Below are 13,970 nucleotides of genomic sequence, written 5' to 3'. Positions count from 1 at the left end.
GGAGTGGGGCTGGTGAGTCCCAGGGTGGCTGAGAAGGGGCAGAGCAGGGCTTGGGCTCCCCATTCCCATTCCCAGCAATATCCTGGGGGTTTGTGCTCCTTCCTGTTGCCACCTGGGCCTCTCTGCAGTGCTCCCAGGGAATTGCAGAGCTCACAGGAGCCAGACAGTTTCCCTGGGAGCTGGCCAGTGCCTGCCAACCCGCCTGGGGAGCTGCTGGGTGCTTCAGGGTCCCAGAGCAGCCAGCAGAGCCCTTTCTGTCCCTCTTTTGGGTCACTCTGTGCTCATACCCTGGCCCAGGAGGAAGTGTGGGAGCTGTTGCTCACCACAGACTGGGCTGCTGAGGGGTTGGGCACTCAGGGACAAACCCTGGAACTAAATCCTCATCCTCTGGCAGGAGTTTTTGGAGGGGCTGTGACCTCAGGCAGCTCTGCCTGCTCTGGGTGCTGCCCACATCCACACCTGGGCTGTGGGTGTTGGGTCACCCCGAGCACCAGCCCGGCCTTGGAGGTGCCAAATTTGGAAAGATTGGGCTGAAAATTTGGAAAGATTGGGCTGAAGATTTGGAAAGATTGATTCAATGTGTTTTCCACACAGCCAAGTCAGATTTTGGGGTTTGACACAAACCCAAAGGGAATGCTGAGTTCCCTTGGTCTCCCATTTGGTGCAGGTGTACCCACTGCCTCCAGTGCTGCTTGCCCTGGGTGGAATCTGGTCCTGGGGAGGAGAAACTCCCCTGTGAGCTCCTGCTGCTGTGGGAGGCCTCAGCCCAGCATCCAGGGGGGCAGGAGAGCTGGAATCCTCCAGGATACATCCAGGGAAAGCTGGAAACCCTCAGGATACATCCAGGGAAAGCTGGAAAACCTCAGGATACATCCAGGGTGACCAGGGAGAGCTGGAATCCACCAGGACACATCCAGGGTGGCCAGGGAGAGCTGGAATCTCCCAGGATACATCCAGGGTGGCCAGGGAAAGATGGAAAACCCCAGGATAGCTCTGTGTCCATGCTGGAACAGCCTGGGTTCCCACAGGCTGCACATCCAGGGCCCAGCACTGTGGGAGCACCTCTGTGGGATGCTGGGGTGGCATTTGGGGTTTGCCTGTGCCCCTCCCCTCCTGGCAGGGCAGGCACTGTCCTCTTTTCCCCAGGGGGACAGCAGTGGACCCCAACAGCTCCTTGTGTCTGTGGTGATGTCTGGCTCCGTGGTGTCCATGTTAAAGGTGGTGCTGATGCTGTCCATGGGGATCTGTCTGTCCTGTCTGTGTGGAGCTCTCCTGTGTGGCTTTCTGGAGAAGGTGGAATTGCCTCTCCTCTGTCCCACAAGGTGCAAAGCCAGGCCATGTCTCTCCTGTCCTTGGGAGCAGGGGCTGAATTCCCTTCCCTTCCCTTCCCTTCCCTTCCCTTCCCTTCCCTTCCCTTCCCTTCCCTTCCCTTCCCTTCCCTTCCCTTCCCTTCCCTTCCCTTCCCTTCCCTTCCCTTCCCTTCCCTTCCCTTCCCTTCCCTTCCCTTCATGTCACAGCCACCCATCCTGGGGACAGAGCAGCCCCGGTGCTGGCATGTGACAATCCAGGGGGTGAAGGGAAAAATCCAGACTGGGGCAAGAGGAGGCTGGGAAGGGGCAGAAGCCAGGAGTGCTCCCTGTCTGGGTGGTGAGGGAAAGCCAGGGCTGGGTCCAGGCTTTGCCCCTGGGTGCTGGCACTCAGGGGTGTGCCCAGGCAGTGCCAATCCCGGGTAATGGCATTCCTGAGCAGTGCCAACCCAGGACAGTGGAATTCCCAGGTCATGGCATTCCAGGGCAGTTCCATTCCCATCCAGTGCCATTCCCAGGTAATGGCATTCCCAGGGATCAGTGCCATTCCCAGGGATCAGTGCCATTCCCAGGTAATGGCATTCCCAGGGATCAGTGCCATTCCTGGGCAGTGCCAATCCAGGGCAGTGCCATTCCCGGGCACTCTCCTGGGCACAGCAGCATCCCCGGGAGGTTCCTCCACCCTTGGAGGCCGAGCTCTGGCTGTGCTGCTGCTCCATGCCAGGCTGAGGAGCTGCTGGTGCCCTCCAGCAGCCAAGGGACAGGGAGGGGACAGCTCCTGGATCCTCTGGGGAAACTCTTCCAACCCCTTTGGAGCCATCCTGGCATGCAGGGACACTGAGAGCAGCCTGGCACAGCCGAGGGCAGGCACTGAGGCCTCTGACAAACCATGGCAGTTTTGTCTCCAGTCTTTGCAGGAAAACCAAGCCCCAGGAGTGTCCAGACCAGCCAGCCCTGCCTGGGCCAGGGAGAGCTGTGGGGGCAGGAGGATGAGGAGGAAAGGGCTGTTCTGGGCTGGAGAAGGATCTCTGGGATCTCCTGGTCCCTTCCAGGCCACCTCCACCTGCACCCCAGCTGGCTGCAGGTGCTGTCCTGGCCCGTTCTGGGCATCCCAGGGATATCCCAGGGATATCCCAGCTCTGAGGGCCCTGCCTGGCTCTGCCCCCACGGGGGACACGGGTGCTGTTGGCAGGGACAGAGTGCTGCATTTATTTCCCACCTCCTGCCTGGAAGTGCCTGGGCTGGGCAAAATTCCACATTGGATGGAAGAGTGCTGGCCCAGGAATGGAGGGTGAGGAGCCCTGAGCCCCAGGGCCCCTGACACTGACAGCTGAGGTTGCAAGATGGGGGCATCTCTCCTTTCTCCCATTTTTATTTATAAACAGGTATTTTCCTGGACAGCTGGAGGCTGGAAATGATTTCATTCCTTTCCTGTTTATATTTGGCTTTCAACAAAATAAACAACACTGACTTGCTACCTACTGCCGGTGTGCTGTGCTCTTTGAGCTGCTCCCCAACCTCTGCCTGCCCAGAGGCTCTGGTGGCTGTCCCCAAGTGCTGCTCCTGGCATGGCCCTGTGCCCGGGGCAGGGTGACACGTCCCTGCCAGGTCCGGGCGGGCACCGGGGACATGCCGGGAACCCCCAGGGTACATCCGGGGAAAGCTGGATGTACAGGATACAGCCAGGGTGACCAGGGAAAGCGGGAAACGCCCAGGGTACAGCCAGGGTGTATCCCAGGGTGCCTCCTGGGGAAGCCCCCCGTCACGGGGGGTCACCTCTGGGTGTCCCCGGGCAGTGCCAAGGCTGGGGCAGCCGGGGGTCTCCATGGGGCGCTCCCGGCCCGTTCCCGCACGGGGACACCGGGGCATCCCCGCTCCCTTCTCGGGGGCCCGGCCGGTGTTCCCGGTGCCCGCAGCCGCTGCCGGGGCTCTCCCCGCTCCCCAGGCTCCCTCCCCCGGGCCCGGCGCTGCTCTGGGCGGGGGCGCGCAGGGACCCGGGGCCGCCGCGCCGCCGCCGCCGCCGCCTCCCCCGCCGCGCCCGCCCGCCCTTAAAAGCGGCGGCGGCTCCGGTGCAGCGCCCGCGGCGGCGCTCCCGGCACGGCCCGGGATGGGCTCCGCGCACTCCGTGCCCGCCGAGATGCGGGAGCTGGCGGACAGGACGGGCTGTGAGTACCGGGGAGCCGCGGGCACCGCCCCGGATCGTCCCACCCGCGCCGAGCCCCCGGGGCCGCCGCCCGAGGGGACACCGGGCTCCGGCAGGGGACGCATCGCCCGGGCAGGGGGGGCTGAGCGGGACGTGTCACCCTCGATGGGGGCTGCGGGAGGTGCCAGCCGGGAAGGGAGCGCGGGGGGCGCACGGGGAATGTCAGGAATGTCACCTGTGCGGCCGGGGGGCTGCGGGAGGTGACGCCGGAGCGGCGCAGGGGATGCGGGACCCGCGCAGGGAATGTCACCGGGGAGGTGCAGAGGCGTCACCTGGGCTGGGGGAGAGCAGGCTGTGACAGCGGCGATGGAGCGGGGCAGGGGATGGGAGGGGAGGGAGCAGCACTGTCGCCAGAGGGTGCCAGCGTGTCACCCTGGTCCCTGCTGCCACCAGCCCGCGAGCCGGGGCGTCGAGCGGCCGCACGTGCGAGCCCCAGCCGGGCTCTGCCACCGGGCACTGTCCCAGCAGCGCCGCTGATCGAGGCACCGGCAGGGAACGGGACGGGGTGGCCGTGTCCGTGTCCGTCCTGGAAGTGTCACCGGTGTCACCGCGGCAGGATCCAGCGGCAGCTCCCGGTCCCCGTGCTGCGGTGGAGGGAGGGCTCAGGGGGGGCTCTGCCCGCGGCCAGAGGGTCTGTGGGGACCGAGAGGGTCTGGGGACTGTGCCCAGTGCTGCTGCTGCCCCTGGGGTCACAGCTCCCTTCATCTCCCTTCTCCTCTCCTCTCCTCTCCTCTCCTCTCCTCTCCTCTCCTCTCCTCTCCTCTCCTCTCCTCTCCTCGGGTTGAGCCCCCCACACTGAGCCCCTCAGGGCAGACTCAGGACCTCGGGGTGCCCGCGGGGTGCCAGCCTGGCCGCCCAGGGTGCGAGGAGGATTTTGGGGAGCCCCCTGGTCCGGGGACCCCGCAGCAGCATCGCGGGCACAGGTGGCACCATGGCATGGGAGGTTCCTCCCCGGTGCCCCGGGGATCAACGCCAGGGCAGGGTTTGTGAGGGCAGCACCCAAAAATCTCATGGAAAGCAGAGGAGGGAGGGCAGGGGGAGCCCACAACTCCAGGCCATGTCTGGGGTGCCCGTCCTGTGCCCCCCGTGGGTATTCACAGAGCTCCCCCCGAGCTGTGGCTGCTGCCAAAAAGGGGAATTAGGGATTCACAGCCTCGCTGCTGGCTCCGAGCTCACACAGGGCACTGCAGCCACCCCCGGTCCCCTGGGAGGGCAGGGACAGGGCAGAGCCACCCGGATGCCCCAGGCTCGTTCCTTTGCCTTCTCCTGCATGGAGGGACGCCCTGAGGGGCTGCTCGGGGCTGCTTCCCCTCCCTCCCTCCGTGTGCTCCATCCCAAAGCTGCTGCAGCATCTCCTTAGGATGAAGCAGCTCTTCCCGGGATGCTGTGACCATCCCTGCAGCCAGGCTGGGCCCCCCAGTGCCCCTGAGCCCCCCCAGTGCCCCTGAACCCCCCCTGAGCCCCCCAGTGCCCCTTTCCCTCTGCTCAAGCAGCACAACCCACGCAAGGCCGGGAACAGCAAGCCCGGCTCCCTTTGGTTGAAATCCCATTTTTTCCCCCGTTAGCAGAGCCTGCCGTGCTTGGACACGGGCCTGCAGCATCAGGATGCTTCTCAGGGACACCAGCAGCCTGTGCTGCCCTTGAGCCAGCCCTCCTTCCAGCAAAGCTTTTGCCTTTCCTGCAGATTTTCCCTTTTTTTTTTTTTTTTTTTTCTGGAGAGCAGCCGAGCTCTGCCACCTTTACAGGGACAGTGATGCCGGGAGAGTTGCCCTGAGAGAAGCACCTGGGATGGGGAAAGAGGCAGGAAAAGCCTCCCCCAGCCCTCCAGGGCCTGCCCCACCATGAGCACCCAGCCTCGGAGCCCAGCTCTGTGTGCTCTGGGTGCCTGGGACGTTTTTTCTGAGAGTTCAAAGCGTTTTGGGGATGCTCAGGGCTTGGTGGCCCAGCTGCTCCCATGGTGACAGCGGTGGCGTCACGGCACGGAGTTAAAGGTCAATTCTGCAGGGCCAAAATTGGAAAGCAAAGTCCAGGGAAAGTTTCCATGGGACAGCAAGCAGCAGAGCAGCAGCCAGGAGGGGCTGGGGGGAAACATCCAGTGGGGTCTGGGCATCACCCCCTGGGAGCTGGGGGGCTCAGGGGGGATCAGGGGGGATAAAGGGGATCCTGCAGGGATCCAGGCAGGCTCAGGGCTCCCCTGGCCCATCCCAGATGGGATTTCCAGGCTCTTACAGAGAGCTCTGAAGGCCCAGCCCCGCTGATCAATGCAGCTGCTATTTCCAGGCTGTGAAGCAGCAGTGGGCAAAGCAAAGGACATTATTTAAACATCATAAAAGGCGTCGAGGGAGGCAGCTCAGCCCAGCTCTGACCCTGCTGGCTTGCTGCAATTAACCCTTTGCAACCCCTTAAGGTGGTTTCATGTGTCTCCCTGGTGCCAGGAGTGGCTGATTTGCAGCTGCTGGGGCTGCGGGAGCCTGGGGGTGCCCGGACAGACCCCCAGCCCACAGAGACACAGCTCCAGAGCTTGCCTGGCTCCTGGGAATGGCTCTATCAATGTTGGCACAGGAGTCACGTTCTAGGGGTTCAGAGCTTGGTTACAGCCCCAGGAGAGCAGCAGGAGGAGATAAACTCACTGTGCTGAGAGATCAGGCCCTGCCCTGGGATGGGGTTGGTGCCCCCATGGGTTGTGGCTCACCCTGAGCAGTGGCAGCAATCCCAAAGCCAGGAGTTGGTTTTGGGGGCTGCTGTGCCTCCTCTGTGTCCTTTCCCCTTCCCTGGCTGCTGTCGGGGTTTCTGATCCCAGAGTTACCTCCTGCAGCAGTCGTGGCTGTGCAGGACATGGAGGAACCTCCTGGCTCCAGGCAGAGCTGGGGCAGGGGGAGAGGAGGAGCTGCCTGGGCACAGCTCTGCCCACGGTGCCAACAAGCCCAAAAACGCCAATCCTGCTCCAGAGGGCTGGCACCAGGATCCTGAGCTGGGGAGGGATCCCACTGTGCCATTCCCTGCCGTGCTGGGCCAGGGAATTCCCTGCAGACGGGACAGGGAATAGCCCAGCCCTTGGCACGGGGCACAGGGACACAGAGGGACCTGCAGGGTGGCACCACAGGGAACGGGGGTGGCACAGCTGTGCCCAGGACCCTGCCCTGCTGCTGGGGGGTGGGACGGGCACAGAGGGGTCCCCCAGGGTCCCCCCCCGTCACCTCTCTCCTCTCCCTGGCAGTCACCTCGGAGCAGATCGAGCACCTGCACCGGCGCTTCAAGCAGCTGAGCCAGGACCAGCTGACCATCCGGTAGGGAATGGGCAATGCCAGCCCCAGTTAAATCCCAGTCCCACTTCAATCCCAGCCCCATGGCAATCCCAGCCCCAGGACAATGCCAGCCCCACCACTGAAATCCCAGCCCCACTTAAATCCCAGCCCCAGGACAATCTCAGCCCCACCACTGAAATCCCTGCCCCACTGAAATTCCAGCCCCAGGGCAATTCCCATCCCATGGCAATCCCAGCCCAGGACAATGCCAGCCCCAATTAAACCCCAGTCCCACTTCAATCCCAGCCCCATGGCAATCCCAGCCCCAGGACAATGCCAGCCCCACCACTGAAATCCCAGCCCCATTTAAATCCCAGCCCCAGGACAATCTCAGCCCCACTGCAATCTCAGCCCCACAGCAATTCCAGCCCCACCACAATTCCCATTCTGTGGCAATTCCAGCCCCGGGGCAATTCCAGTCTCACTGCAATCCTCGCCCCATTACAATTCCCATCCCGTCGCAGTTCCAGCCCCACAGCAATTCCAGCCCAATTACAATTCCAACCCTGCTGCAATCCCAGCCCCAGGGTGATCCCAGCCCTTCTGCAATCCCAGCCCCACTGAATTCCAGCGCCACTGCAATCCCAGCCCCACTGCCAGGGCCACCCCCAGTATCTCCCCCTTCCCTGAGCTGCCCAAGGTGCTGGTCCAGGGCTGGAATTCTGTGTCCTTCCCTGAGCCATCCCTGAGCCAGCTCCTGCAGCACAGCCTTGTAAATATTCCAAGGAAACCACACAATAACCCATTGGCCTGGGAGCAGGGGCACTCTGACAAACATCTCATCACCCCCCAGCTTTAAAACCAGTTCTGGGGAGGGAAGAGGGGTTTGCAGGTGCTCCTGTCCCTCTCCTTGGTGGCTTCACAGGGAATTGGGAGAGCTCTGAGCTCCTCCTGCTCCCCAGGGTTATTTCTTGGCTCTTGGTTTGCTTTATAAATCCCAGAGATCAAAGCCCAGCACGAAGCTGAGGGGAGGGTGGACAGCAGGATCTCCTGGGTGGGCCCTGCTTGAGGGCTTTTCCTGGGAAAACTCCAAAACCCACAGCAGGTGGAGCCATGCAAAGAGCCCTGGGGTCATCCCAAGAGCTTCCCCAAGACCCATCCTGGCAAGACAAAATCCCTGAGCGCGGACTTGCTGTCAGTCTGGACGGAAGAAAGAAGGGTTTTATCCAAAATCCCTTTATTTTTCCTGCCTTGGAAGGGAGGGTTGGGCCTCTCGGGGCTTCCCTTCTCCCTCCTCCCCATCTCCCTCACACCCTGGGCTCTCTCTGTGCCCTTTGCAGGAAGGAGAACTTTGACAGCATCCCCGACCTGGAGTTCAACCCCATCCGAGGGAAAATCGTCCACGCCTTTTTTGACAAGCGGTGAGAGCCCCCAGCAGCAGGGAAGGAGGATTTATCCTCTGGGAATGGGGAGGGGCTGGGCAGGGACCTTCCCCCTAAAGGCTGGGGTGGAGCTGGGTGGAAAATAAGATATTTAAGCAGGATTTTAGGGATAAACCAGTCCTAGGGCTTTGCTGGGGGTGTGATGATGCTGGGGCAGGTTCCCCATTGTCACCTCTGCAGCAGGAGAGACACCAGAGACATCAGTAGAAGATAAAGGGCTGACTCTTAGGGCTTAATCCAAGGTTTTATTCCAGGAGTCCCCAAGGAGCCCCAACACCTCAGGGGGCTCCAGCTGAGAGCCCTGGGAGAGGGGCTAAGGTTACATTGAAAGGGAGGTGGAAATTTAAAATAGATAACATTTACTGACCAATGAGTGACCCTGGGGAATTGCCTTGGTTTGGACAGACAGGAGTCTGCTGAGGAAGGCAAGAACCTCCCCTGAAATGGAGAATGTGAACCCTCCCCACCTCTCTGAATTGCTATAAATTTTAAATTAAGGGGCTCTCAGGCAAAAATATGGGAGCAGGAAATAACAGTTCTTTAATAGGGAAACAAAAAAAACTAAAAGGATAAAATAAACAATGCAGTAAACTAGAACAACAGTGACAGGGTCTGAACCCAACCTGACACCCTGTGGGTCAGGGTGTTGGTGGCAGTGCCATTGGAATTGTGGCTCAGCCCTCCTGCAGTGTCAGGGCTGGTTCTGCTGGAGCAGGGATCCTGTAGAGAAGGATGGATTCTTCCTCTGAAGATCCAGTGGAAGGAGAGGCAGCTGCTGTTCCTCTGGGGAATCCATTGGAGAAGCCGTGCTGGTGTCTCAAAACCTCTGGATTATATCCAGTTAGGAATGCTTGGCTCCTCCCCCTGGGCTCACATCTCCCAATGGGATGCTGTAGTTCTTATCAGCCATGCAGTGACATTCAATAGCTGTTATCAGCAATGTCCCCTCCCAGGGAGGTGTGAATGTGGTCACTCAGAGAGAGAGATAAAGCAAACTGCCCACTTGCCAAAGGTAATCTGCCATACAGATGGTAATGGAAAACATCTTGCATTGCCATCTGGAACAGAAATGGACATTTAGGACAGAGTGTGGGGTAACACTTGTGGGGCTGACCCCTGGCCTCTGGCTGATTACTCGATGTCCTGGACAGAAAGTTCTGGCTGGAGGGAATGGGATGGTGGGTGACTGACAGAGAGCCAGGGTGGGGATTTGGGGATGATCCCAGCAAAGGAGAGGGATTATACAGGTACAGGGGCCAATCTGGTATAAATCATTTGGGATACAAAACCAAACCTATTACAAAGTATAAAACCACACCACAACACCCAATCTCCCCCCAGGAACCTGCGGCAGGAGTCGGACGGGCTGGCGGAGGAGATCAACTTCGAGGACTTCCTGACCATCATGTCCTACTTCAGACCCATCGAGATGAACATGGACGAGGAGCAGCTCGACCACTTCCGCAAGGAGAAGCTGAAATGTGAGGCTGCCCCGGGGCCAGCCTGGGCTTGGGGCTGCTGGCCAGGGGCTGCCCTGACCCTGCTGTCCCCTCCTGTCCCCTGCTGTCCCCCCAGTCCTGTTCCACATGTATGACTCGGACCACGACGGGAAGATCACGCTGCAGGAGTACAGAAATGTAAAATTGGGTCCCCCCTGCCCCATTCCCCATCCCCAGGCCTGGCCTGAGCCTCTGCCCTTGCAGGTGGTGGAGGAGCTGCTGTCGGGGAACCCCCACCTGGAGAAGGAGTCGGCTCGGTCCATCGCCGACGGGGCCATGATGGAGGCAGCCAGCATCTGTGTGGGACAAATGGTGGGAGCCTCTGCTGGAGCCTCCTCTTGCTCTCAGGGGCTCTGCTGGCATCACAATGGGGCTGGGGGTGTCCCTGCTTCCCAGGGCACCCCCCTGTGCCACAGCAGCTTTGGCTGGAGGTGTTTTTTGCAGGTAGCAACCCCCAGGGTGATGTTTTCTCATAAGAGAGGGATCAGCAAACAGCATCCCATAAACCCCCATCCATCCTCACTGCCTATGGAAAGGGCTGCTCCTGGCAGCTGAGGGGGTTTGGGAACCACTCCGGGGCTGGCCATGGGGCACAGGGCAGGAACCCGTGGGGGACATCCCTGGGCCACCACTCCCCACCACCCTGGGGCAGCTGCGATGTTTCCTCTCACTGAGCAGGGCCCGGACCAGGTGTACGAGGGCATCACCTTCGAGGACTTCCTGAAGGTCGGTGACACCCCCGGGAGGAGGGGCTGGGGCAGGAACCGGGACAGGGGCGGGCACAGGAGGGACCAGGATGGGCACAGCAGGGCTGGGGTGTGTCCCTGGTCCCCTCACCCTGTCCCCTGGCAGATGTGGCAGGGCATCGACATCGAGACCAAGATGCACGTCCGCTTCCTCAACGTGGACACCATCGCCCACTGCTACTGAGAGGGGAGCAGGAGGAGGAGGAGGAGGAGGAAGAGCAGCACCCAGCAGCAGCTCCATGTCCTGGCACTCAGCTCTGCCCCACCCGTGTGCCTGTTCCAGGCTGGGGCTGCCCTCCAGAAACATCAGAGGCTTTTATCTGTAATAAAAGATATTTCTCTTTTTAGTTCTTGCTGAGAAATCTTCCATCCATCCATCCATCCATCCATCCATCCATCCATCCATCCATCCATCCTTCATCCATCCATCCATCATCCATCCATCCATCCATCATCCATCCATCATCCATCCATCCATCCATCATCCATCCATCATCCATCCATCCATCCATCCATCCATCCATCCATCCATCCATCCATCCATCCATCCATCCATCCATCCATCCATCCATCACTCTGTGTTTCCCTGAGCAGAAACCCTCCACAAATCCTGGCTGCCCACAAATTTGGGATTTCAGCCTCTGCCAGGTACTGCTGTGGGGAAGGAGCTGCCCAGCTCGGGCTGATCCCAGGCCATGGGGGGGGCAGGGATGGGGATGCTGGGGACAGGAGGTGACAGCAGCACCTGCAGGGACAGCCCCGTCCCACTCTGCATCCTGCAGGGAATGTGGAGGCAGCGACACAAGGAACATTCCCGGTTTAATCCCAAAGCAGAGCAGGCGGGAGGAGCCCAGCAGGCAGCAGGGACGTGGGGACACGGGCTCCTGGCAACCAGGTGGCTTCTGCCCCCTCATGTTCCCGCAGGAACAAGGCTCGGGAGCCGGGGGTTGTTTACTGCCGTTAATGACTCGATGGCTCCAGGCGGGTTCTGTCTCTAAGGCAGCCCGGGCTGGGGAGGGAGGGAGGCAGGGAAAAAAGGGCAGCGGCTATTTTTAGGAGAGCAGGGAAAATTTATTTGTTTTATCAAAAAAAAAAAAAAAAAAAACAGCTTCCCCTGGTGACAGGGGCAGCACAGCCGGCAGGTGAGGGGCTGGGCAGGGATGGGTGTGGGGCCACCGGCCCTGTGTCACCTCTCTGTCCCTCCCTGAGTCACTCCCGTGTCCCTCTGTCATCCCTTCGTCCATTCCAGTGTCACCTCTCTGTCCATCCCTCTGTCACCCCTCTGTCCCTGTGTCACCCCTGTGTCCCTCCCTGTGTCCCCCCTGGCTCAGGGCAACCTTTCCTCCTTCTTTTTCTCATTACTGGGGTCTCTGCTCAGCACCCCCACACTGAGGGCATATTTAGGGTTTCTGTCCCCTCCCAAGTCCCCGTGTCCCGCCGGAGCTGAGCCTGAGCAGCTCCTGGGGCCCAGGGAAGGACAAGGACAGCGCTGCCCTGGGGATGGAGCTGATCCCAGGTCCCCTGGGAATGTCTCACCTGGGAATGTCCTCCTGGGAATGTCCCACAGGGCCATGGGACAGTGCTGCTGGTGGAGCTGGGCTGGGCTGGGCCGGGCTGGGCATGGTGGGGATGGAGCTGGGCACGGTGGGGTGGAGCTGGGCACGGTGGGATGGAGCTGGGATGGAGCTGGGATGGAGCTGGGGTGGAGCTGGGATGGAGCTGGGCACGGTGGGATGGAGCTGGGATGGAGCTGCACGGTGGGATGGGCTGGGGGACACGGTGCAGACGCAGCTCCCAGCTCTCCTGGCGGAGCCATTCGGGCCCTGCAGGGCTCCTGGCGCTGCCTCCCAGCCTGGGCTGCGCTTGCAGAGCTCCGGGATTCCGTCCTTGGGCCCCTCTGGGCAGCCCCATGACCACCACACCCTCCTCCTCCTCCTCCTCCTCCTCCCCTGTACCGGACCCCCAGCGCTCCCTCCTCACCCCATGCACACAAAGCCCCGACCCCCAGCTCCTCCCCAGATCCAGGATTCCGCAGCCAACCCAGGCTCCTTGCCCTGTTTTCCCACTGAAATTCCCACGCAGACACTGCGGGGCCACTCCAGTCCCTGATCCAGCTGCAAGCCCCGAGCTCCCAGCCCAGCCCCGGGGTCCTTTTCTGCCCCAAATGCCCCGGCCGGGGCTGCAGGGGTTAACAGGAGCTCAGGGTCCCTCTCCCCATCCACAGCCCGAGTTCCTCGAGGGATCTTCCCAGATGATCCCAGCAAGGGCAGGGAGGTGGAGGCCAGGAGGGGTGAAGAGGATGGATGAGAGGGTAATTATTATCCCTTGAGTTAATTAGTCATTATAATTAGCCAATTATAATATATTAATAATATACATAATATCGACTATAAAATATACATTATAATATATATAACCATTATAATATAATTAGCTGCCCCTGATATTCTAAGGGGCAAGGAAAGCAAAGGAGGTTGGGAAGCAGAGGCAGGACCCAAAACCAACTGGCTGCAGCGTTTTCCATTTGTGAAAAACGCCAATCACTTGGTTTTAAAATTGTAAAAGTTTAATAGTAATAAAATGGTTATAAAAATAGTAATATAATTAGAGTGATAATAATTTGGACAGTTAGGATTAGGACAATACGAGACAATAAGAAGAAAGAGTTAGGGACAGTCCAGGTACTTCTTTCTGGGCAAAATAAGCCCAAAAAAGGACCCACCTTAACAGAGGATTAACCCTTAAAACCAACAGCCTGTTGCATATTCATACACCTCATCCATGATGCATAAATTCCATTCAAACACAGGATTCTGTCTGGTCATGGTCAGCTTCTTCCTCTGAATCCTGACAGCTCTTCAGGGCTGAGTAAGGTGAGAAGTTCATTTCTTCTGATAATGGAGCAATAAATTCTTTTTCTCTGAAAGATTTTGGTGTCCTGTGGCTGCTATCTCAGTGCAAGTCCTCTCTTTAAAAAAATATCTCACATATACAGTTTCTATTTTAACATTATGTTACAACCTAAAACTATATTTAACACACTACTCAAGAAAATTAACACAGCACAACTTTCTTTCACTATTATATGTGTTGTGTTAGAAAGTAATGCTGTATTAATTCTCTTAAGTAGTGTGGTAAATATAGTTTTAGGTTATAAATATAGAAACGATGCTATATAGGATACTTTTTTTAAAGAAAGGACTCTCGCTGAGATAGCAGCCCCAGGACACCTGAATCTTTCAGAGAAAGGGAATTTACTGCTCTCTTATCAGAAGAAACGAACTTCTTCCTGCCTTGAAGGCGCTGTTAGGATTTGAAGAAGTTGACACTGACCACACAGAATCCTGTGTTTGAATGGAATTTATGCATCATGTATGAGGTGTATGAATATGCAACAGGCTGTTGCTTTTAAGGGTTAATCCTCTGTTAATGTGGGTCCTTTTTCGGGCTATTGCTGCCCAGAAAAGGTACCCGGACGTCTGTAACTCTTTGTATTTGTTGTCTCATATTGTCCTCATTCAAACTGTC

At 58.9% G+C, this 13,970-nt stretch overlaps 1 protein-coding gene across 1 annotated transcript; it reads left to right on the top strand.

Moving 5' to 3' along the window:
• Nucleotides 1-3,354: 3,354 nt before the first annotated feature.
• On the top strand, nt 3,355-10,789 carry TESC (tescalcin). Its single transcript, XM_058036999.1, has 8 exons — nt 3,355-3,472; nt 6,728-6,797; nt 8,096-8,176; nt 9,539-9,678; nt 9,773-9,834; nt 9,901-10,008; nt 10,375-10,422; nt 10,549-10,789. Exons 1-8 carry the CDS (start codon nt 3,415-3,417, stop codon nt 10,624-10,626), a joined length of 645 nt encoding a protein of 214 aa, XP_057892982.1. The 5' UTR covers nt 3,355-3,414; the 3' UTR covers nt 10,627-10,789.
• The last annotated feature ends 3,181 nt before the right edge of the window (nt 10,790-13,970 follow it).

Source organism: Melospiza georgiana, chromosome 18 (assembly GCF_028018845.1).
Source record: "Melospiza georgiana isolate bMelGeo1 chromosome 18, bMelGeo1.pri, whole genome shotgun sequence".
NCBI classification, from domain to species: Eukaryota; Metazoa; Chordata; class Aves; order Passeriformes; family Passerellidae; genus Melospiza; species Melospiza georgiana.
This window is presented reverse-complemented; position numbering and strand designations above follow the sequence as displayed.